At 38.0% G+C, this 24799-nt stretch overlaps 2 protein-coding genes across 3 annotated transcripts in view; one reads left to right on the top strand and one right to left on the bottom strand.

Moving 5' to 3' along the window:
• SYT14 (synaptotagmin 14) overlaps positions 1-24371 on the top strand; it is a 143744-nt gene extending 119373 nt beyond the window's left edge. For both annotated transcript variants that reach the window (XM_079761946.1, XM_079761947.1), the window contains exons 7-8: positions 19527-19716; positions 23764-24371. In XM_079761946.1, the coding sequence (XP_079618072.1) occupies positions 19527-19716; positions 23764-24077 (504 nt within the window). In that variant the 3' untranslated portion in view covers positions 24078-24371. The remainder of the gene's footprint in view (positions 1-19526; positions 19717-23763) is intronic.
• LOC307093713 (large ribosomal subunit protein uL23-like) lies at positions 17818-18741 on the bottom strand (the record flags this gene model as incomplete). The annotated part of the gene is made up of 2 exons (XM_079762007.1): positions 17818-18344; positions 18726-18741. The coding sequence occupies 2 exons, from the start codon at positions 18739-18741 to the stop codon at positions 17860-17862; spliced, it is 501 nt and encodes a 166-aa protein (XP_079618133.1). The 3' UTR covers positions 17818-17859.
• Positions 24372-24799: the final 428 nt, after the last annotated feature.

Below are 24799 nucleotides of genomic sequence, written 5' to 3'. Positions count from 1 at the left end.
AGAGAACCATAGATTGGCTGCCTCCTGCATGCCCCCTACTGGGGATCAAGCCCACAATCTCGGCATGTGCCCTGACCAGGAATCAAACCCAGACCTTCTGGTTCATAGGTTGATACTCAACCACTGAGCCACACTGGCTGGCGCTAGTTAGGTCGTTTTAATGATTTGTGTAAATTCAGGGTGATACAGTCTTTAAAATGTAAGTAATACTTAGATACAAAAATACTAATAATTGTTAATTAAATTTAAGTGATTTAACTTAAGTTTTTTTTTATTTTCCATAACTTTATCTTTCACTTTTCTCAGTCAGTTAAATGGATTAATATTCTGACACTGGAAGGCAAGATAACCCACAATTTATCAGGACTTTATAATATTTACATAAAGCAAAACACTTAACACTGGATGCCAAACTAATATTGACTACTACTGTCACCTACAACCTTAATATCAAACTTACTTTTTATCAAAATAGACTGTGGTAAGTTAGAACTCAATAATAACTATTTACCAATATAATACTACACTTATCTGTTTTATGTGTTTGAGCTTGCAATAAGATTTTTAAAAAATATTTTTTTATTGATTTCAGAGAGGAAGGGAGGAGGAAAGAGAGATAGAAACATCCATGATGAGAGAGAATTATTGATCAGCTGCCTCCTGCACATACCCCACTGGGGACAGAGCCTGCAATCTGGGCCTGTGCCCTGACCGGGAATCAAACTATGACCTCCTGGTTCATAGGTTGACAGTCAACCACTAAGCCACACTGGCAGAGCTAGAATAAGATTTAATTTTTTTCAAAGGGTACTGTTACTAAAGCTTTGTGAAAACCACTAGCTGAATTCTCTTTGAGGTACTTTCTAAAATCATATTATTCTGAAATAGGGAGCCCTTAAATAATTTTTGATAACTTATCCTGTATAATAAAGAGTTAATATGCTCATTACACTGAGTGGCCAGATTATTATGATTTCTGAATGCATAATAATCTGGCCACTCAATATATGTGTGTGTGTGTGTGTGTGTGTGTGTGTGTGTGTGTGTGTAGGCCCGGTGCATGAATTCATGCATGGGTGGGGTCCAGCCAGCCTGGTCAGGGAGAGGGGACATGGGCGGTTGGCCGGCCTGCCTGCTGGTCGAACTCCTGGTTGAGGGGACAATTTTCATATTAGCCTTTTATTATATAGGATATACACTGAGTGGCCAGATTATTATGTGTTCAGAGATCATAATAATCTGGCCACTCAGTGTAGACCGAACAGCAGAACAACCGTCCGGACGACCTTCCAGATGAAGTTGTCGGTGCTGCGAGGGCTGGCCAAGGCTATGAGGGGCTGCAAGGGCTGGCCGAGGCAGCCGGGGCTGTGAGGGCCGAGCCCCTTGCACGAATTTCGTGCATCAGGCCTCTAGTTGAAATACAATGAAATAGAATTTCATCCCATACCATGAAATATTTTACCCTTTTAAAGTGTACAGTCATGGTTTTTGAAATATTCACAGAGTTGTGCAACCATCATCTCTGCTAATTCCAGAACATTTTTATCACCCAAAAAGAAAATCCTACACCCATTAAATCTCAGCCCCTGGCAACCACTAATGTGCTTTCTGTCTCTCTGGCTTTGCCTCATCTGGACATTTTATATGAATGGAGTCATACCATTTGTATTTTTTTGGTATCTGGCTTCTTTTACTTAAAGTGATGTTTTCAAGGTTCATCCATGTTTTGGCATGTATCCACACTTCATTGCTTTTTTAGGGTTAATGATATTCCATTGTATGGACATACAGCATTTTGTTTATCCACTCATCTGTTGATAGACATTTGGGTTGTTTACATTCTTGACTATTATGAATAATGGTGCTGCGAATATTTGTGTAAAGTTGTTGTGCGGACGTATGCTTTCTTTTCTCCTGAGTGTACACCTAGTTCTGGAATTGATGGTAACTCTACGCTTATCATTTTAGAAACCGCCAAACAGTGTTTTAAAGTGGCTGCACTATTTTACTATCCCACGAGCAGCAATGTATGAGAGTTCCAATTTCTCCACATCCTGTTCAATGCTTGCTATTGTCTGGTGTTTTTGTTTTGTTTTTAGCTATCCTAATGAGTGTAAGGTGGTTTTGATTTGCATCTCTCTGATGTCTAATGATGTTGAGCATCATTTCAAGTGCCTGATGGTGCTTGATGGTATCTCACAGGTCTTTGAGGCTCTCTTTGTGTTTTTTTTACTTTAAATATATTTTTTTTATTACAGTTGACATACTGTATTGGTTTCAGGTATACAACCCAGTGATTAGACATTATTTAACTTACTAAATTAGCACCCAATAAATCTAGTACCCATCAATGCCATACATAGTTATTACAATATTGACTATATTACCTATGCTGTACTTTATATCCATGTGACTATTATGTAACTACCAATTTGTACTTCTTAATTCCTTCACCTTTTCACCCATCCCCTAGGCTCCCTCCCATGTTAAAGAAGACCATTTAACATTTATTGTTATACTGGTTTGGTGGTGATGAACTCCTTTAGCTTTTTCTTTTCTGGAAAGCTATTTACATGTCCTTGAATTCTAAATATTTTAAAAACTATGACTGTTTGCTGGATAGAGTAATCTTGGTTGTAGGTCCTTGCTTTTTATCACTTTGAAAATTTGTCAGTCCCTTCTGCTCTACAAAGTTTCTGTTGAGAAATCAGCTGATAGTCTTATGGGAGCTCCCATGTAAGTAACCAACTGCTTTTCTCTTGCTTAGGATTTCCTCTTTGTCTTTAATCTTTGGCATTTTTATCATGTGTCTTGATATGGGCCTCTTGGGGTTCATCTTGTTTGGGACTCTCTGTGCTTCTGGGACTTACATGTCTATTTCCTTCACCAGGTTAGGGAATTTCCTGTCATTTTTTCATATAGGTTTTCAATTCCTTTCTCTCTCTCTCCTCCTTCCGGCACCCCCATGACATAAATGTGGTACACTTAAAGTTGTCCCAGAGACTCCTTATATTATCCTTATTAGGGTTCTTTTTTCTTTTTGCTGTTCTGATTGGGTGTTTCTGCTTCCATATCTTTCAAATTTCTGGTTTGATCCTCTGCTTCATCTACTCACTATTGATTCCTTATAATGTATTCTTCATTTCAGTTCATGTATTCTTCACTTCTGACTGGTTCTTTTTTATGTTTTCTAATTCTGATTTTATGTTTCTTATATCTTTATTGATGTTCTAAGTTCATCTACCTGTTCCTAAGTTCATTGAGCATCTTTATAACCAGTTTTTTGAGCTCTGCCATCTGGTATATTAGATTGCTTGTCTCCATATTATTTAGTTATTTTTCTGGAGTTCGGTTCTTTCACCATTCTGTTCTTAAATATTTTTTAATAGAGGCATGTCACCATCAAAGCCAATTTTATAGAAGTCTAGTTTACCAGTGCTTCATGTCTTTTCTTTAGCATAGAGATTGGTCACACAAGGTGTGGTAAGCTGATTCAAATGGTCATCCAATGAAGTAAGACCTAAGAATATTATCAGAAGAAAGCTACAAGGCTAAAGGTTCAAAAAAAGTATATAATTTGTTAAGTAACAAGTGAACAATGAGGAGGATGCCCTAATTGAACACAGGAGACTTGTGTGTAGCTCTCTCCCCACCCGTCCCATCCCTCATTTTCCTCTCCATACATCGGTGGCAGAGTGCATAGATAGTGGTATATAGGAAGCATCAGAATAGAGAAAAGTTAACATGCTATTGCATTATAGAAATAAAGTTGTCTTATAATGATGTTTTCAAAGCACTTATATGTTAGTTCATGTACTCTTATAACTGGACATTACATGAACAATGAGCCTCTCAATATGTAAGTTACCCAAAGACTTAGGGCTAGAAATAGGCACTGTTTCTCTGAGCTCTCCTATTTCTTGTTAAGTACACCTTGCACTACTAGCTGATGAGATGCTTTTGAGGAGTTTTTGTAGTAAGGATGAGCCAATTTTGAGATGATTTCTGGAGGAAAGTCACCAGTTGTATGTGTGAGATTAAGAGGGGGAAGATGCCCAAGATTTCTAGCATTAAAAGTATAATTTTAGTACATTGTGACCAGCCAAAATACAAATGCTATTCTAATGTGGGAAAATAAAGATCAAGCGGCTGTTAGTTAAATAAAAATATCAGGGAAATAATTACCAAAGATTTAATTTAAGAAAAAAAAAAGTATATATTTTGCTAATTTTCCACAAGGTGTCAGTAGCACTTTAAATAATAGCAATTGCAGCACTTATTTGGAATGGGATATCTAAATTTGTTAAGTATTACACATTTGGGAGTGTATTATGTTTATTTGTTCCACCATCATTTTTTTTTGAACTTCAGTATTTTGACAAATTTCATATATTATTTAGAGGTGTATGCAGTATTTGCCATCTACATTATTATTGTCTTCCAGCCTACTATAGCGTTTCTTAATTGCAATACTGAAGTGTAAGTTTTGACTTCTTAGAAGACTCAAAATATGTTGGAGAAACTAGGTCAGCAGGGGGCAGCACAGCCTTACAATGTTTAAATTTTGGTCATTTGAAGGGACTATTCAGAAACAGTATATAAAGAATATGGTACATGGTTTTTCAAGTTTTTCAGCATTCACACCCTTTATTTCAAATGAACTATTATTTGTAACCCAAATGTGTAAAGTAAATAAAAGTGATATTTTACTAAGAAATCTAATTTTATAATATTGACTTATCATGTCAAACACTGAAAATATATGGAGCTGTTTTGACGAACAAAAAATTTAGAATAAAATTTTGGAGATAGTACTATTTCTATCTTCCTTTTACAGATAAGGAAATTGAGTCTCAAGGGAATTTTGAAATATGTCCAAGGTTATACAGATGGCAAACTGTCAGAGCTTACATATAAACCCAACTGTCTTACTCCAAAGCACAGGTACCTACAATTACACAATTGCTGATCATAGGTTTTAGTCTTCAGCTTTGAAATGCAACTCAATTTATGTCTTTAATTATACAATACATAGGAAATGCTGGTTCACACAGATAAGGAGTTAACAAATGGTGACTCTTCTTTAAACAGCTTGCCCTGCAATCTCCAAATCGTTCTCAATTAGATAGAAATGGCAGATGAATCTTTAGTAAAAAATGTAAACAGTAATGGATTAAACCTACCATACAAATAGTAAATTCACTAGTGTTCTCTAACATGTTAGCAAGCAGTGTAAGTGCTAAGGCAGCAGACAGTTATTCCACATTTAAGATACAGCATAGAGGTGCTAACGATCTTGCCCAAAGTCACATTCCCATGACTGACAGACCTGGCTCCAGAGTTGGCTTTCCTTCCCAGCATATTGTACTGCCTCTGTTTTAATACTCATCTCTCTGCATCTATTATTTTAGCTTTTAAATACCATATTTTTCGGCGTGTAAGATTTTCCTGGGTTAAAAAGTTGTCTTATATGCCGGAAAATACGGTAATTGGGGCTATAAGAATCAAGCTAAATGCCCCCTCAGTGTTAAGCTTAATACCGTATTTTCTGGCGTGTAAGACGACTTTTTAACCCAGGAAAATCTTATACGCCCAGTCGTCTTATACGACAGAAAATACGGTAGTTAAAAGTATATTTAAAAACTGAATTTAATGGGTTCTACTAACTGCAGGTGGAAAACCAGTATCCTGTGGACACTGAAATATAATCCAAAACTCAGAAGGCACTTAAAAATAAATTTGGGCAATGATTTTTCTAATCGTCACTCTACTTAGTTTTCCAATAGTAAAATATATATACATATATTTTAAAAGACAGAATCCAATCATCTCATTTAAAACAAATTAAAGGGAACCTTTAAGACATTTGGAATACTACCCTAACTTACTAAGATACTGTAAGCTTAGGGATAACTCTGATTCCAGCACTCTACAAGCTTAATGACCAATTTTTAAAAGCTCTCACCTCCCCCAGATGTAAATGTAAGGGCATTTCTGGGGTGCAGTGTCTTTACTACCTTAGTAATCGAGTATGTGTTGCCAGTGACTCAGATATTTCAGAGAAGGAAAGTTTTTGCAATTTTCAGAACTGTGATCAGTGAGAAGACAGGGAAGTCAGCTACATTAATTTTGAAATAAAAGTCATAGTTCTTAATATTTGTGAAAGCAGTTAGGTTACAGAAACCGTACACAATTACTTCTGCTATAACATGTTTCCAGATCTCCAAGATTGATTGGAATAAATCTGATATTTTTAAAGTCTGTGTTTTGCTACAGGGTAAAAAATTGCAATTTTTTTGAGTAAAATGTAAAATATGCAACCAAGACAGACTACAAGTAATATCTCAGAAAGACACATCTATCATGAACACAGCAAAGTAATTGTGGCCTGTGCCCAAGCTCGGTGACGTCACATGTTTGGCCTTACGTTATTTTTCTCAGGCGTAGATCTAAGCATGGGGCCCCCCAGTTCAAAGGGCCACATTGCTTTCCACTGCTTAGCAGGGGTGGGAAACCTTTTTTCTGTCGAGGGCCATTTGGATATCTATAGCATCATTCGTGGGCCATACAAAATTATCAACTTAAAAATTAGCCTGCTGTATGTGTTCAAACATTTCATTAACTCACCCCTAATGCCTTGGCAGGGCCAGACCAAATGATTTCGTGGACCTTATACAGCCTGGGGGCCGGACATTCCCACCCCTGGCTTAGAGAGTAGGTCCAGTTTTTCTTACCACCACATTTCACGTCTTTTACAATTTATGATTTTCATTCAATAATACTGACTAAGTACCTGCTAAATGATAGGCACTGTACTAATTTTGGGACATACAAAGATATATACACCAACGGTTCTGCCCTCAAGAAGGAAACACAGACCAAGTAAAGGTTACAGTGCACTGAACTCTGGTCAGAAATGAAATTAAAACCCTATTGTGAGAAGAATAGGAGTGTTTCTAAAAATCATGAAACTGAGAATATAAATATTAGCTCCAAGGGTGTAATGGACACTGTTCGTTTTCTACCAGGATACCAACCCCATTACTTTTCACCTTAAATGACATCCTGCTTTGTTCAGATAGCCAAACTTAGAGTATAAGGAATCCCCACAGAAAAAAAAAAAGACTCCCCCTTGAAGCTGAATTCACATTAAATAAAGAAAGTATAAGCAGAAAGAAGTGATCCACTGTGAATGACAATCAGCAGACCCAAAAGATAAGTATATTGGCATCTCTAGGACATGAATTAATAGCACATTGTGAAAGAGATTATAAAATAAGTATGCTTTAAATGAATAAAGAGCTGAAAGAAGTAATAGAAACCACACAGAAAAAAAACAACAACACATGACAATATGGGGAAAGAGGCAGATTTAAATAATGACCATATGGAACTTCAAGAATGAAAAATTGAGTTCTTAAAAATAGAATCAATGAAAAATATGAGTAAGAGGGTAAGGAGAATGGAGGGTAGAATGAGAATGCGAAGTATATTTTCTTATAAGAACTCCAGAATGAGAGACTAGAGAAAATGAGGGGTAGTATTTGAAATACATAGTAAGTCATCAGATTGAGAAAGCACAAGCCCTAAGCAGGATTATAGAAAATGAATCCACACCTATAAAAATTACAGCATAAGGATGAAGCACCAAAGGAAAATGATAGACATAACCGTAGGGAAAATATAAGGGAACAACAATTTGTCTAGCAGAAGGCTTCTTAGCCTTAGAGAACAGAAGGCAGTGGTATAATATCTGAGGTGTCGAGGCAGATGAACTACCAACTTAGAATATTATCTTTTAAGGGAAAAAGTGAACTCCAGATATTTTCAGGCCAAGACCAAGAGAGTTTACCACACATAGTTCATTGCTGGAATAATTACTAAAGCATATACTTTTATAAGAAGAACATTGCATTCAAAAGAAGGGAGAGATAGAAGACATGATGATGAACCAAGAGCTTGTTAAACATGTAGAAAATCTAAATAAGCAGAGATAGACCAAGCCAAAAAAAAAGAAAATGCTAGTAAGGATATGGAAGATTTAAGTAACACTTAAGTTTTATTTTATGAATATATGTGGGACCTCTATTTAATACATGTAATACAGGTAGAACTGTCACAAATGTCAACCATATGCTACGCCACAAAGGAAGTCTCCACAAATATCAAAGAATCAATATCATGTAAATTTCATTCTTTGACCACATTGCAATGAAATTAGAAATTCATTCAACAAACACCTGTTGCACACATACTGCATACCAGACATTGTTCTAGTTAATTGGTGTACATTAATAGAAAACAAATAGATTTGGACCTGCATAAAATATAATTCATTAGAGGGGAGGGAGAGAGGTACCTTACACATAATAAATATAAGTAAACGGTATATGAGAAGGTTATGAGTATTAAGGGTGGGAGGAGAAACAGGGTGAACAGGATCAAGAATGCTAGGGGGAAAGGAGATGTAATTTTAAATAAGAGTTAAGAGCTCATTGGGAATGTAGCATGCAAACAAAGACTTGGAAGAGACAAGGAGTTAGCCATGGGCATATCTGGAGAAAGAACATTGCAAGCAGATGGAACAGACAAGCCTGAGAGCCCAGAGTGTGTACGTGTTGTCTTCAAGGAATACCCAGGAGGCCCTTTTAGCTAGAACTCCATGACCGGGGAGTAGAATAGTAGGAGGTGAGGTAAAAGAGACAGTGCACCTACCACTCCCATCACCTGAATCTATACATTTAGCTACTCAAACAAACAAACAAACATTCTCAATTAACCCACAGTCAGAAAAGAAAACATAATGGAAATTAAAAATATTTAGAACCAAACAAAATGAAAGCACTATTAAATTTGTGGGGTGCAGGTATCACAGTATTATAGTGAAATGTATAGCCTTAAATATATTTGTAGGAAGGTAAGAAAGAGTGCAAATTGGTGAGGTAAACATTCTTCAACTCAAGAAGTTAGAAAAGGAAAATAAAGAGAAGTTAATGAAAGAAAAAAATAGTCAAAAGGTTTAACAAAAGCAAGAGCTGGTTGTTTTTTTAAATTACTAATAAAATAGGTAAACCCCTGGAGATAATGATCAGGAAAGGAAAAGAAACAACATGTTACCACCAATTAAGAGGAAATTTCAAAATCATAAAGAGAATAACTCTAGGAAAACAGATGAACATTTTTTAAAATGTAAATTTCTAAAAAGTGATTTAGCAATAATGAAAACTTAAAAAGACTTATTACCATTAAAGGTCAATCAGTAGTCCAAACAATTTTCATAAAAGGAAGATGGTTGAGTTTCAAGGGAAAGTTGTACCCAACTTCAATGAGCATATAACTCTCTAGAATAATGCATATTTGATGAAAAAAAAAGTATGTATGATTATATATATAAGTATTAGTATATGTGTATATATGTATGTATTTTTGCTGAATTCAATTTAACAGCGCTTAATTTGGAATTTCTGCATATATGCTTATAAGTAAGATTGGTTTATAATTTTTTTATGTTCTTGTCTAATTGGTATCAAAATTACACAATTCTAAAAGTTATCTACTTTTGCTTTTCATCCTCTTAAATAGTTTATATAGCATAGGAGTTGAGAGTGTGGGGAAAAAATCATAAACTTTATAAACTAATGTCACAAGCATATATGCAGAAACACATTAAGTATGTTCATATTGAATACAGTAAAAAAATCATTTGTGCACATCCTATATAATAAAAGCCTAATATGCTAAGTGTCTGGTTGTCTGTTCAACCAATCAAAGCGTAATATGCTAATGCCGCTCAGCTGCTTGCTATGACATGCACTGACCACCAGGGGGCAGATGGTCTACCAGTCACTATGACGTGCACTGACCACCAGGGGGCAGACGCTCCGCTGGGTAGGTTAGCTTGCTGCTGGGGTCTGGCCAATCAGAACTGAGCAAGATGGGCCAGACACACTCTGGAGCCTTCCCGTGGTCCCTCCCCAGCTGGCCAACCTCCCGCGTCCCTCCCCAGCCCCGATTGTGCACTGGTGGGTCCCTCGGCCTGGCCTGCACCCTCTTGCAGTCCGGGACCCCTCGGGGGATATTGGAGAGCTGGTTTCTGCCAAGATCCTGCAGGCCAGGCCGAAGGGACCCCACTGGTGCACAAATTCGTGCACCAGGCCTCTAGTATATACATAAGTGTATAGACCTATGTATATCCAATGCAAATTTTGATCAGAACAGGACTTCCTCATGACCATTTCTACATGATGCTGTAGTCAAACACTGGTAATATAAAACATTTTGTTTTTATTTGTTTTATAATTTTTTATATCTTAAATCTTATTAATATGTTAAGTTCTCGGTGTGAATATGAAAAAAGCTTTTCTTACGAAACTTTTTTCCCCACTCTCTGTTACCTGACCTGAATGTCAGAGCTCTGTTCCCTGGACCGCCTTTTCCTCTTCCTTGGCTCTTGCAAGGCTGATGACTGTAGACCAAACCCGCCAAGAGCAGGAGGGAAGTAGTCACAATGGGAGCAATGGCAGTGACACTGTCGGCTCCTTGGTAACATGGGTAACAGTCCCACTGAAGGCCAAGGGGGAAAATGCAGCAACAAACAACTCAGTTTTTGTAGTGAACACCTGTTTTTTTCTGCCTAGCATCCATTTCTTCTTGTGGCCACAGTATCCACATTATGCTTGAGAGCCAATCTGCCTGTGCACCTCTGATGAAGTGACTTTATTCCAAAGCCCTGGAATGAGAGATCTCATGAGCCCTAGCTAGCCATTGCTGGGGTTTTGGTTAGAGCAATCAGGATGCTGTCCTCCTCTTTCCCACCACACTCAGAGCTGCTGAAAACAGGGTGGCAACTAGGAGGGAAAAGTCTACCTGAGAATAAAGCCACGTTTGGGAAACAAACTCAGAAAATGGAACAGGAGAACTGGTTCCTAGGGACACAGGTTGAGGCCTGGGTCAGTGAGTACCTGACGTAGTACCTCTGTACCAACTGTCGTGTTCCATAAGCCATTGAATTCCCCTGTGTTGCTTGTGGCAGGTAAAGTTGGTTATCCTATCGTTTGCAGCCACATGTTTCCTGAATCCAGCAGCACTCTGCAATTTAAACGCTTTGGCCATCCCCTGCTCACCCTATTAAGTTATCCTGTCGAGTCTGTTGGTGTTTTTATCTTACAGACTACACTAGATTGGGGAGGGAGTGGGCTGGAGGGGGACAAGATTTGGAGCAGTTCGGCTGTTCTTGCTTTCTCTGTCCTGACCTGGGCTGGTGAGGGTTCAGTGCCTTGGGGCTGGGAAAGGCCCCGAGGAGGGGCTCTGCTGATGGAGACGGAACTCCCATGAGTACTGTCCCCCGCCCCTTGCGACTCTTCAGCACCCTCTGTGTCCTCATCGCCCCATTTTCAGAAAAGTCTGATGGAAGCATCTCATGCATAAATTAAACAAACAAACAAAACAAAAAAACGGAGAATATCTCCCAGCCACAGTGAAAATAAAGTCAACAGAAACTATTCAAATGGATAGTAATTATCATTGTACAGTTCAGTTTTACCTTAAAAATACGGAGTCTAAGATGGAATCAGTTTAGTATTAATAAAAGTCCAGACATTTACTTAATAAAAGTGCTGCTGTCTTTTTAATCTTCTGTTTTTCTCTCTATAGTTAGAAGTTCCCACCCAATTTTAACCTATTAGCACCATAATAATTCTCCTTATGGTAAACATTACATAGAGCTTATTCATTTCTCTGAAAAACTAGTGTTTTTTTTTTTCTACTTTCACACAATACTCCTTCACCCTAAGACAGAGGACTCAGGGGGAAGGAGAGGAAATATTTAAAAAAAAAAAATACTATGTGAGATGGGAGGAAGTTTCACTTTGGGGAGCCTGTGGGACTGTTCCTTGAAGTAGACCTAATTATGGCTGGGATTTGTTTGACTTTGGGTTAATCACCTGCAGTTGCTGCCACCGAGGCGAGCCCCAGTGGTAAATTAGCGCTGGGGTCTGCAGAGAGACTAGACGGGGCCTCCCGAGTGCACACCGATGGAGCAGCCCGCCCTGAGGAACAGTCATTGGAGAGGTGCCGCTGGAGTATATCGTGTCTGCAGTTAATTTGTCTTCGCTGCAGCTACTTTATTTATGTAGCTGCTCTGCACTGCGTGGCGGTGCTCGCTGATCTCCTGGGACAGGCGGGTGCAGGGATGGCAGTGGGAAGGCCACGCGATTAGCACTCTTCCCAAGGTGTAAATCCAGACCCTAGTTTCTTCTGCTAAACACTATTATACTTCAGCGGGGCTCCCTAAAATAGAATGTGGTCACCAAGGATCGCATCACTCTTGCTCTTTTCTTGTGCTTGAAGACCAGGAAGGCCGTTTCCAGGATTTCCTGGGACCTCACGTTGTTGCTCAAAATTGGCACTATGACGTCTGTGTTGATAAGAAAATATTAGAGTCACATCTTATTATCTGACGGTAGGTTAATGTGAAAAATACTATATTATGAAGAATGTATTTCACAGCATCTAACAGATGCTGCGAGGATAATAGCCCAATGTAGCAAGTGCACCAAATGTGCACGAGCGTGTTTTTGACACTGTTTTCCTAAGTGATGATACAGGCTAATTGAAACTTACTAAAATTGTTTTCTCCTCCAACTGTCATGAAAACATACCAAGTTATGTGCTTTGTAGACCCATGATTTACAAGTGTAAGCTGCATATTCCTTTGGCTTTCTCCACTGGTTTAGAGTTAAATGTGAAAATACGAGATTTTATCCCTCTGAATATTAGTCTAGTGAGTTCATTCAGTCCCAGTATGTATTAATTCTTCTTCACTTACATAGCCAGCAGTAGATTCAAACTTGAAGATTCATTTAAGGCATTTTCAGATTTTTTTTTAATCTAAAGCTTGTTAAATTTAAAAATCTGTTACAAAAAAACATGTTATAGTCTTTTTATTTAACTCATGGAGTGGATCCCTTTAGGGATCTTCCATGAAAATCCTAAATATGTATTTTTATCCATGTATGTTAGTTTTGATATATTATATCCTTATAGCATGTAATTCTTTCATGAAACCTTTTTTCTTATGAAACCCAACACACATTAATGTTGAAAACAAAAATTTACTACCCATGGAACTACATCCAGGTCAAGAAATAAGTGTCAGTAACCCAGAAGCCCTCCGCCTGCCCTTCCCAATCACTAGTCCTTCTCTTCCCCCCGCTAGAGTTAACCACAGTTTTGACTTATAGTGATCACTTTTGTGATTTTTTTATAGTTTTACCACCTATTCATGGCTCTGAAATACTATGATTTGGTTTGGCCTGGCCTTTGGTTTTGGTGTGTTTGTTTTTTATTTTGAGGGCACGTTTATTAAAGCTCGGGGCAGTGGAACAAGGGCGGGCTTCGGATAGAAGCAGCAACAGGAGAGCCTAGGCGGGGCTGCCTGGCTCTCTAGAAATGTAGAGGGAAGAAATGGGCCTAGGTGGGGCTGCTATTGACTCACTGGTAAGTCGGAGAAAAGGGGGCCATGGAGACAGGTTCAGGGGCGTAGACCGAGAGGACCTGCTGCTGCCCATTGCTCCCTGGTTGCAAGTCTCCTGGGGACCTTAGAGGTTAGGAGATGCACGCCTAAGGGAAGTAAGGTTTGGTTTTGTCGTTGTTGCTGTTGTTGAAATTTACATAAATTGAATTATACAGCTAAGTATCCTTTTAGATTCAGCATTTTTCACTCAAAGTTATGTTTGTAGATGTAGTTATAATTACCGTATTTTCCGGCGTATAAGACGACTTTTTAACCCAGGGAAATCTTCTATACGCCCAGTTGTCTTATACGCCAGAAAATACGGTAGTTATTTTTGCTGTATAGTGTATATTATAAAGTATAGTTACTTTATTGTATGAACTCACCACAAGTTATCCATTCTACTGTTTGGGGCCATCCTATATAATAACAGCCCAGTGACCGAAACGGCGGAACGACCTTTACGACCAGTATGACCAGAACGACCATGGCCCCTTGCCCCTGCAGGCCCCACACCCCAGCAGGGACTCCCACCCCAATCAGGGGCCCCAATCAGGGCAGGCCAGCCGGCCCCCACCTGTGCACCAGGCCTCTATCCTATATAATAAAAGGCTAATATGCAAATTGACCAAAAGGTGGAATGACTGGTCACTATGATGCACACTGACCACCAGGGGGCAGATGCTCAACACAGGAGTTGCCCCCTGGTGGTCAGTGCGCTCCCACAGGGGGAGCGCCGCTCAGCCAGAAGCTGGGCTCATGGCTGGCAAGCGCAGTGGCAGTGGTGAGAACCTCTCCTGCCTCTGCAGCAGCGCTAAGGATGTCTAACTGCCGGCTTAGGCCCACTCCCCGTGGGAAGCGGGCCTAAGCCATCAGTCGGACATCCCCCAAGGGCTCCCAGACTGCGAGAGGGCGCAGGCTGGGCTGAGGGACACACACCCCCCCGCAAGTGCACAAATTTTGTGCACCGGGCCTCTAGTTATTGCTTATTACTTTTTAGTATGTTTTTTATTGATTTCAGAGAGGAAGGGAGAGGGAGAGAGAGAGAAACATCAATAATAAGAATCATCCATCAGCTGCCTCCTGCATGCCCCCTACTGAGGATCGAGCTTGCAACTTGGGCATGTGTCCTGACTGGGAATTAACCCTACCAGACCTGAGGCCCTGAACCTAACTGTCCCCTATACCTGGGCTCCTGAGCATTAAAGAGAAAAAAATCAACATGATATAGAAAAATGTTAGTTACATGCAAACAAGTGGTTAGAATAAGATGGAACTTGGAGACATTGTAGAAAATAGGTCTACCTTTCATCTAGTGCCAATATTCCAGCTCAGAGTCTGAATCAACCAAAGTATCGATCACCTGTTGGACTGTGATAAGCCTAGACCTACTTCACTTTCCTGTTGAAGTGCTTGGTTCATCAGCTGCTCGTTTCATTGTGAATTTTCAGAATTTTTTCACGTCAAACCACACAAAGTCAATTCAAACACATGGGGGCAGACATTTGCAATGGCTAACCATGAGGTTTGACCACGATTGGTTCGTTATTTTTAGTTTGTAACGCATTTTTTTCACGTACTAGGCAAAGTACCGAAAATTAGATACAGCGGTATAGCGGCAGATTCGGAAATTACTGAAAAATTGGTACAGTGGTCTGGTAGGCTTAAACCATGACCTCCTGGTTCTTGGGTCAGCACTCAACCACTGAGCCACACCGGCCAGGCTATTGGCCATTCTTTCATAAAATTGCTGGTTCAAGTGTCTGGCTGTTTTTATATTGTGCTATCTTTTTTAACTGACTTATAGGTGTTCTTTACATATCCTGGATTTGAGCTAATTATGGAACTATATGTATTACAGATCTTCTCCCCCTTGGTTGTTTGCTTTTTCGCCATCCTAAAAGTCTCTGTTGAAGCTCAAAAATTCTTAATTTTAATGTTACAGCCTGACCAAACTTTTCTTTAAATATATTTTTTATTGACTTCAGAGGGGAAGGGAGAGGATAGATAGAAAAACCAATGATGAGAGAGAATCATTGATTGGCTGCCTCCTGCATGTCCCTTACTGGGGGGGATGGGCGAGCCCACAACCCGAGCATGTGACCTTGGCTGGAATCAAACCTGGGACCTTTCAGTTTGGCTCTATCCACTGAGCCAAACCAACTAGGGCCAAACTTTTTCCTTATGATTAATGCTTTTGTGTCCTCTTTAGGAATTCTTTCCCTACCCTGAAATCATAAATATAGTCCCCTATGTTAATGTATAGATTTATTATTTTTCCTTTTTTCATTTAAATCCAGAATTGAATTTTTGGTATGTTTTGAAGGAGGGGTTAATTTTCATTTATTTCTATGTGGATAACCAATTGTCCTACCACTATTTGTTAAAAAGATTATCCTTTCCCCACTACTTGGTGGTTCCATATTTGTTGTAAATTAAGTGTCTCTATATGCACAGATTAATTTGTGGGCTTTCTATTCTATTGGTCTGTTTTACGTTGTGTTTTTTGTCATTGTCTTAAATAATATAGCTTGATAATAAATTTTGATACTAGAGCAGGGCCTCCTGTCTTGTATATTATTTTTATTGTGGTAAGAATATTTTAACATATGTCATTTAACAAATGCTTAAGTGTATTATACAGTCTTGTTAACTAGAGGTACTATGTTGTACAGCAGATCTCTGGAACTTACTCATCTTGCATAATTGGAACTTCGTACCCGTTGAACGCAACTTTCATTTCTCCCTCCACCCAGCGCTTGGCAGCCATCATTCTACTCTCTGCTTCTATTGAGTGTGACTGTCTTAGCCTTTTGCACTCGGATGTCGAGTGTGACTCGACACGGTTAGCATCGGTAGCAGCTCGAGAAAAAAGCAAGCGAGTGCAAAGGGTTAAAGACCTCATATAAGTGGAATCATGCAGTAAATGCCTATGACTGGCTTGTTTCACTTAATATAATGTCCTCCAGGCTCATCCATGTTGTCATATGTGGCTGAATAATATTCCATTTTATGTATATTCCACATATATTTTAGAATTAGCTTATGAGTTCCACAAAGAAATCTGTTGAGATTTTTATTGTGATTACCGTTAAGCAATTTAGAGAGAATGTTATAAAATTGAGCCTTTTCATATATTAACACCTACGAAACACTTAAATTTCTCTCAGTAATATTTGTAGTTTTCTATAGAGCGGCCTTGCATATCATTTATTTATTCCTAAGTATTTTGTATTTCATGCTCTAATAAATCCTATTTTAAGATAAATTTTATTTTCAAAGTTGTTGCTGGCATTCAGCAATGTATAGATTTAAATTTTTACCTTTGTATGCCGCCGTAACTCATCTGTGGACTTGTTTAGATTTCGTGTGTACATAATTACATAATCTGCCCATAGGACTGTTTAACCTCCTCTTCCAAATCATTATACCTTTCATTTCATTTTATTGTTTTTGTGAGGCTAGGCCTCCACTGGCTGGGATCTCCACTGCACTGTTACTAGAAGTGGTAATAGTTGACGTCATTGTCACATCCCCAGTTTCAAAGGGGAAACGTTAAATTTTTTCTCTATTAACTATGATGTTAGAGGTTGTTAGGTTTGGTTTGCTAACTGTTTAGTTAGGGTTTTGAATCTACGTTCATGAATGAGAAAATCCTGTAACTTTTTTATAATGTCCTTGTCTGATTTTTGTTTGGTGCTTTTGCTAGATTTTTAAAGGAAGCTAGGGAGTGTTTCTTCTTTCCTACTTCTGTCTGGAAGAATGTGGGTAAGACTAGCATTATTAATTAGAATTCGCTGGTGAAGCCATATAGCTAGTTTTTAGTTTTTGTGTGTGTGTGTTTTTTTAAGTTTTTAATTGCAAATTCAACTTTTTCAGTAACACTGTTTACTCTGTTTCTTCTTGTGTCTGTTTTATTTATCGTTTTCTATGAATATGTCTATTTTATCAAAATTTCCAATTTAGCCCTAACCGGTTTGGCTCAGTGGATGGAGCGTCGGCCTGTGGACTCAAGGGTCCCAGGTTCGGTTCCAGTCAAGGGCATGTACCTTGCAGGAGGCAGCTGATCGATGTTTCCGTCTCATCGATGTTTCTAACTCTCTATCCCTCTCCCTTCCTCTCTGTAAAAAATCAATAAAATATATATTTTTTAAAATTTTCCAATTTATTGGAAGAGAGCTCTTCATACTATCCTTTTGCCTTTTTATGGTCTACAGGCTATGTAGTGATGTCTCCTTTCTTGTTACTGATATTTGGCATTTGTACCTTCCTTTTTTCTTTTTCTTTTTTCTTTTTTTTATACAGTGTAAAATTTTTATATTTAGAATTAGGCAGCTGGACTCAGTTTAGATGATTCCAATTTTGTTGGCAACATCCAAAGCATCATAGTCAGGAGCCAGTCGAACATATGCCTTCTTCTCGCCATCAGGCCTGATCAGGGTGTTGACCTTGGCCACATCAATGTCATAGAGCTTCTTCACAGCCTGTTTGATCTGGTGCTTGTTGGCCTTGACATCCACAATGAACACAAGTGTATTATTGTCTTCTATCTTCTTCATGGCTGACTCGGTAGTCAGGGGGAACTTGATGATGGCATAGTGGTCAAGCTTGTTCCTCCTGGGTGCGCTCTTTCGGGGATATTTAGGCTGCCTCCGGAGCCTTAGTGCCTTTGGCCGTCGGAAGGTGGGTGACGTGCGGATCTTCTTTTTTGTGTGGCTGTGGACGCCTTTCAACACTGCTTTCTTTGCCTTCAAAGCCTTTGCTTTGGCTTCGGCTTTGGGAGGGGCAGGGGCTTCCTTCTTAGCTTTCGGCGCGATCTTCGTAAAAAAGCCTTTTTCTTAATTAAACTCTCCAACATTTATCTATTTTTATTAATGTTTTTAAGTAACTTATTTCCATTATCATTTTGTTACCTATGGGTTATTTAAAAGTGTTTCCTTAATTTCCAGTGATATAGGAATTTTTTCTTTACAAGAAGATAGCTTAGATTTCTAGATTAAAAAAACATTCTGAAGATTTCCATTATTTGAAATTCATTGTTAATTTGCTTTTATTTTTGTAAATATTTATAAAAATTCCACTGTGAGCTTGAGAAAATGTATATTCTGTAAGGTATGGTGTTCTATGTATTACCATTAGGTCAATTTTCTTATTGTGATACTCAAATCTTCTTTCTTTTACTATGTTTATTTCTCTGCGTGCTGTCAGTTACTGAAACAAGTGTACATACTGCAGTTTCTACTGGTGTGAATTTGTTTCTCTAGTTCTGGCAGTTTTTGCTTTATGTGTTTTGACCCTGTGTTGTTAGTGCATGTAAATTTGGAATTACTTTATCTTCCTTGTAAATTGAAAGCTGTATCATTATTGAGTGTATCTCTTCATCTCTAAATAATGGTTATTGCCTTAAAACCAACCTTGACTAATGTAGCTATATCAATTTTCCTTTGGTTATTATTTGCATAGTTAATTTTTCCATCCTTTTTTTTTCAACTTTCTGTATTTCTGTGTTTTACATGTTGATTTATAAATAGAAGATTGTTTTATTTATTTAATGAAAGTGTGCTAATCTTTGTCTTTAAAGACATTGTTAAAACGTTTACATTTAATGTAATTGAATCTAAATCTGTGTCAGTCTTTTAAGGTCAATAAGTCTCTAAACAACACAATATTTTACATTCAGAAAATAGACAGTTTATTAACATCTATGAGTTTAAGAAATTTAGCTTCTCTGATTTGTATATAAATATGCATGGATTTATAAAACCTCATCTATCATTTCTTTGACTGCTATATAATGAAAAAAGATGCAGAGACTAAAATATGCTCAGAACAACATTTCTACTCTAGTGTTTGCATTAGATCTTGCATTTCAAAGGAATGTATAAGGAAATTTTATCTTTAAAATTTCATCTTTATTGTGATTTACTTGCCTAATTCCACTAAACATGGCATTAACAATATATCTTTATTTTTTTTTTACAAAGTATTATAAAGATTTCACTTTTGATTACAGGGCTGTGACTCCCAAATGAGCATGTCAGAAGTGTCCTGTAGTAGAAGTACATCCTCCTGTCAGTCTCTTGAGCATGGCTCAGTTCCAGAAATTCTCATTGGCCTGCTTTATAACGCCACCACTGGCAGACTATCAGCAGAAGTCATCAAAGGCAGCCACTTCAAAAACTTGGCAGCAAACAGACCACCCAGTGAGTGGAAAATGTTTGTTTTTTTTAATTCTAATGTTTTCTGCACTTATGGGAATCTCAGTGTTAGGAGCTTTCGTCCTACCATTTAGTCTTAACTGATCAAAATGAAATGGTGTAATAACCATCAGCTAATCTGTTTCATGATTTCTATTTCCAGTCATTTGGGAAGTAGAAAAATTTGAAATTCAAAATATGAATTGTAAGGTGTCGAGACTTAATTTTTCTAATGTCAGTGGAATAAATTTTCCCCATGGTAGCCATTACCTTCTAATGCCAGAAAAAGTTACAGGGTCGTTTTAAGTTACCAATAGTCCACCAAGAGAATCAGGAATATGGGCAGTTATTGCTGTTACTTGAAGACTGATGCTGTGTTCTCTGTCTGCATGCAGAACTACACACTTTTCTCCCTTAACAATTTAAGAAGAAACTGTGTTGTTGGGTTTTTTCTTCACATTTTTCTTCTTTAACATTATAAGTCGGTACTGTCACCAGAGTCTTTTCTTAAATGGAATGTGCTTTGGCTTTACCAGGACCAACAGAGTAAGGAATATTTTTGTATTTGCCCCAAGTGCTAGGAAGGGAAACTAGATAGTATACCTCTGCCCTGTCTCTATGCCTCTCACTCTTCCAACTCCTAATTTCTCTTCCGGCTCAAGGTAAGTTTATGGGAGAACAGAGGAACTGTCACTCAGTGTATGCCCAAAACTATTTGTTGAAATCTATGGACGCAAACTGGGAAATAGCAGCTTTTTTATACTTCTCCAAATTAAAGCTGTTAATGCCCCAAACTAAAAATTTGGAAATTTTAAATAATGGTCACTTTAAATTTGTTTAAAGGTTTCTTTCAGACTTGCTTAAAGCAATCTTTTACTCCAATTATCAAATAGTTCTTGAAGGAGAAGAAACTTTTTCTACCCTTGAATTAACATTTTTTTTCAATCAAACTGAAAAGTCATAAATACTTATCTGATTTGCTCTAAGTAGTCTTGGAAACCTTGCTTCTTACATACATCATGAACTGTATCTATCCCTGAATTCAAAGTCAGAAGGCCAAAGTTATGTTCACATTTCTACCCTTGGACAAGTGCCCAAACTCCCCTTAAGTCTGTTTCCTTATACATAAAATTAAGGTTGTGTTTCTCACAGGGTAACTGTGAGACTCAAACAGACAAAGGTGCATAAAAGAAGGATGGGTTTATAATTGTCCCCTTTCTCTTTTCAGAACGAAAATTTCAGAGGGTGTAAAGAAACAGTTATTAGAATAAACAGCTACTTGGTTGTCTTCATTAATACACACTTAGAATGCAAACTCTAATGGCCTGGGAAGTAACTTACATGAGCAAAGGTTGTGGATGAAAGATAAGGAGCATGGTGAGGCCTGTGACAAATGGGGGAGAGCACACCCTGCACTTAGACCAGTGATGGCGAACCTATGACACGCGTGTCAGCACTGACACGCGTAGCCATTTCTGATGACACGCGGCCGCTGAGGCGGCTGCATGCCGAGGATGAAACATTTGCTGCTCCTGAGGATGAAACATTTGCGAAATAATGTTTTTTTTCCTCAAAGTGACACACTACCTGAGTTATGCTCAGTTTTTTTACGAAGTTTGACACACCAAGCTCAAAAGGTTGCCCATCACTGGCTTAGACATTCAGATTGGAAGTTTTAGCACCACAACAGATAAGATACTTTTGGGGTTCCGTTTAGCCACAAGTTGTCAGTTTGACCTTCATTCTTGCTTTAGCTAATAGTTTCATTTTTTGACAAATATTTAACTTGAGATGCTAAAAAGTAGCAGAATGAAGTGATGTTTGCCTTTCTGTCCTTGTTCTACCCACTTTGATAGAAACAGAAAATCACTAATCAGACTCAAAATGAAGGGAGCAGAGTAGAAGAGGTTAAGAGATTAGAATCCACAATATAAGGCCGATCTTTCCGGTTTTAAAGAGTAAGTTAAAGCAATTTCCATTATTTTAGAGTTAGATCTTCAGTATCAGGATGTTTAGCTGAACTGAATATAAGTCAACATTAAAATTAGTTATACAGGGTAAAATGTAAAATAATAAAGTGAAATATAAGACAGTTTTGTCGGTTCATCTTATTCTGTATATATTATATAAGATTGTGACCCTTCACATATACCTAGGTACTAAGCTTTGAACTGTGTTATAAACTGAATAATCCAATTTTTAACCAAAGAAAACAATAGCAGTATTAAAGGGAAAAATTTTTGGTAATTCTATTTTATTTTTCATCACTTAATTTTATATTACATTGAGAGTAATAAAAGTATTTGAAATACTAAGTATTGCATGGATAAACTTAAAAATTTAGGATAATAATAACAGTGATCCTATAATGACTTTTATTCAGTCTTTTATAGCCTGATAATTTGCATGCTTCTATGTTCAATGTGCTTTAGTCCAAGAGGATATCATTATAAAGATGTCCCCCTTTAAAACACTGTAATTTTTGTTTCAGATTACACAATGACCTTAACAATTCTCATTTCATGAGTTTTGCCCAACGACCCTTTTGTTCAACCCTCTACCTGAATTAAAATGCTAAACTTTTGTGTTCTTCCACTCCAGTGAACAGTGTTTCCTCTTTAATTCTAACCTTTGACCCTCTTTCACCCAACAATTGACATCTGGTCATTATTTCTTTTACTGCTTTCCACCCCCTGTTGTCAGATGGACTGTTCTGTTGTCTAAAACACTTGATAGGTGGACAGGTTTATATAATCCGAGGTGAGTTCCTGTAGAGGCTAATTGGATGTTGTCTTTTCATGCAAAAAAAAAAAAAATACCCTAAAACTTGCCAGCAGTGAAGCTGTCCACCATGTTGGTTTCAAAAAATGCACATTTATTATCTGTGGTACTTTAAGTAAAACTAACTTAGAATTTATCTCTGATTATGGATGATGGTATTCAGAGTATGAAGTAAGCAAAACTTTTTAAATTAAAGGCTTTTTTTTCATTCATTGTATTTTGACTCATACAACAGAAATAGTTACTTCATTAGAAATACTGCAATTTTCATTAAAATTAATTGAAATTTTGATAAAAAGTACACATGATGGATCAACATGCTGAAGGTCATCTGCATGAATCAAATGACCTTGAAAACACAGTTGTTTGAAGAGAGGGTTTATCTCCCAAATAATCAGGCAATGGACTGTTACGTTTCACTTTGTACACTAAACATCACATCAGGTTTTTTTTTCTAATTCATGAACATAGTTCAGATTCATTCTTACAATTGGACGTTGAATTGTGTCAAAGAAGGAACCCTGTAGTATCTATCTATTTTGACTGTCCAGAAAGCACATTAAATGTACTCTTGCATGAAACCAGGAGAACGTTTTACTTGACTTGCTGATGAGCCCTTAATGCATTTGGCTTCGTTTTGGCTCTTAAATAGTTTTAAAATATAATTAAAAACCACATCCATGCAGAGATTTTTTTGACATTTCATCCTAAGCTGTTTTGATGTCATCTTTGCATTCTTGTCTTCCTCTTTTCCTCTTTATCATTTGCCTTCATGTCTTATTTGTTTGTTTATTCTTATTCTCTGAAAACACAGTGGAATGCTTTACAGTGTTGTGGCTAATTGAGCTTGCTAAGTGTTTATTAATGCTATGATGTCCTGCTTAGTGAAGCTAAATGGGGATGGGATCGGGGGGGTGGGCGGTCGTGGGAGGTTGTGGGAGGTCGTGGGAGGTCAAGGAATGGCTGGGAGGGTGGAGGAAGGATTATGAGGTATACCTTTAAATTCTAACTATAATGTAGAAATAGTGAGGTTAAGATATTAGCGTCCCCAAAAGATTTTCTGCCTCCTTAGCATTCTCTGTACCTGTCACATATTATAAGCATCTACATCAAAATGGAATTAGTTGAATTTCCATTAAACATGGTATACACCATATCCTTATAAAGCACAAGTAATTTTCTCAGCAAATGTTACAAGAAAGATGTTTTTCTGAGTTTGTTTCCAATGATATTTGTGGTATGTTGTTCTGTGTGTTTTTTTTTTTCCTACAGATACATATGTTAAATTAACTCTACTAAATTCCATGGGTCAAGAAATGTCTAAATGCAAGACATCCATCCGCAGAGGGCAGCCAAATCCCGTGTACAAGGAAACTTTTGTTTTTCAAGTGGCCCTGTTTCAGCTCTCTGACGTGACCCTGATCCTGTCCGTGTATAACAAGCGCAGCATGAAAAGAAAGGAGATGATAGGCTGGATTTCTCTAGGTCTGAACAGCTCTGGAGAGGAGGAACTCAATCACTGGACCGAAATGAAAGAGTCGAAAGGACAGCAAGTGTGCAGATGGCACGCGCTACTGGAGTCATGATGAGGAGAGCAGGCATTGGCACCCCGGGCAGCGATGCTTCCAGCGACACCGCTGCCGTTTTCTACCTGGCCATCGTTAGAAGAGTTATTCTTTGAAGGATCACCTTCCACATTCTCCCAAAACGTTTTCAGTTCTGTGCAAAGACCATCTCATCCTGACATGAATGCAGACCGGCTGTAGGTCTGGCAGAGCTTGTTTGGGACGATGAAGAACTCTGTCATCACGGTTAAGCTACCGATCCTCCAGAGCTTTAAGAACATGCTTTTGGGTTGAAGTTAATTTTTCTTTAGCAAAAGAGCCAGTCATTTCCTGAAAAATCGAAATCGTCAGTGATTTTTTTTAGGTTACAATTTTTAGTTGCAACACGATTTTAGGGTCACCCTACATACTACCCATAAAGCATATTTTGACTGGCTCGCCCCTGCTGTTGGAAATGTACTTTGATAAGAGGAAGTAGTTCTCCAACTCTATTGTAAGTCATATCTGATGTTGAAGGGTTTCAGTCACATTGGAAATTGTTTTCTTTCAGATATTTTCCCTGTATGCACTTAGCTTCATGGTCCCTCAGTTCTCAGTAGCACTAAATCTGAGTGCAAGCAAGGTTTCATTGTCATAAAGGCATTTTTAATGTTATTTTCAAAACTCACTTCTTCACTTGCCTCTGCTTTTGCCCGATCCAAAGAGACCCAGTCACTGCAAGTCCTGTAGACAGGCTGTACTGT

Source organism: Cnephaeus nilssonii (genome assembly GCF_951640355.1).
Source record: "Cnephaeus nilssonii genome assembly, chromosome: 21".
NCBI classification, from domain to species: Eukaryota; Metazoa; Chordata; class Mammalia; order Chiroptera; family Vespertilionidae; genus Cnephaeus; species Cnephaeus nilssonii.
Note: the sequence above shows the minus strand (reverse complement) of the source record. Positions and strands in the feature narration are given on the sequence as shown.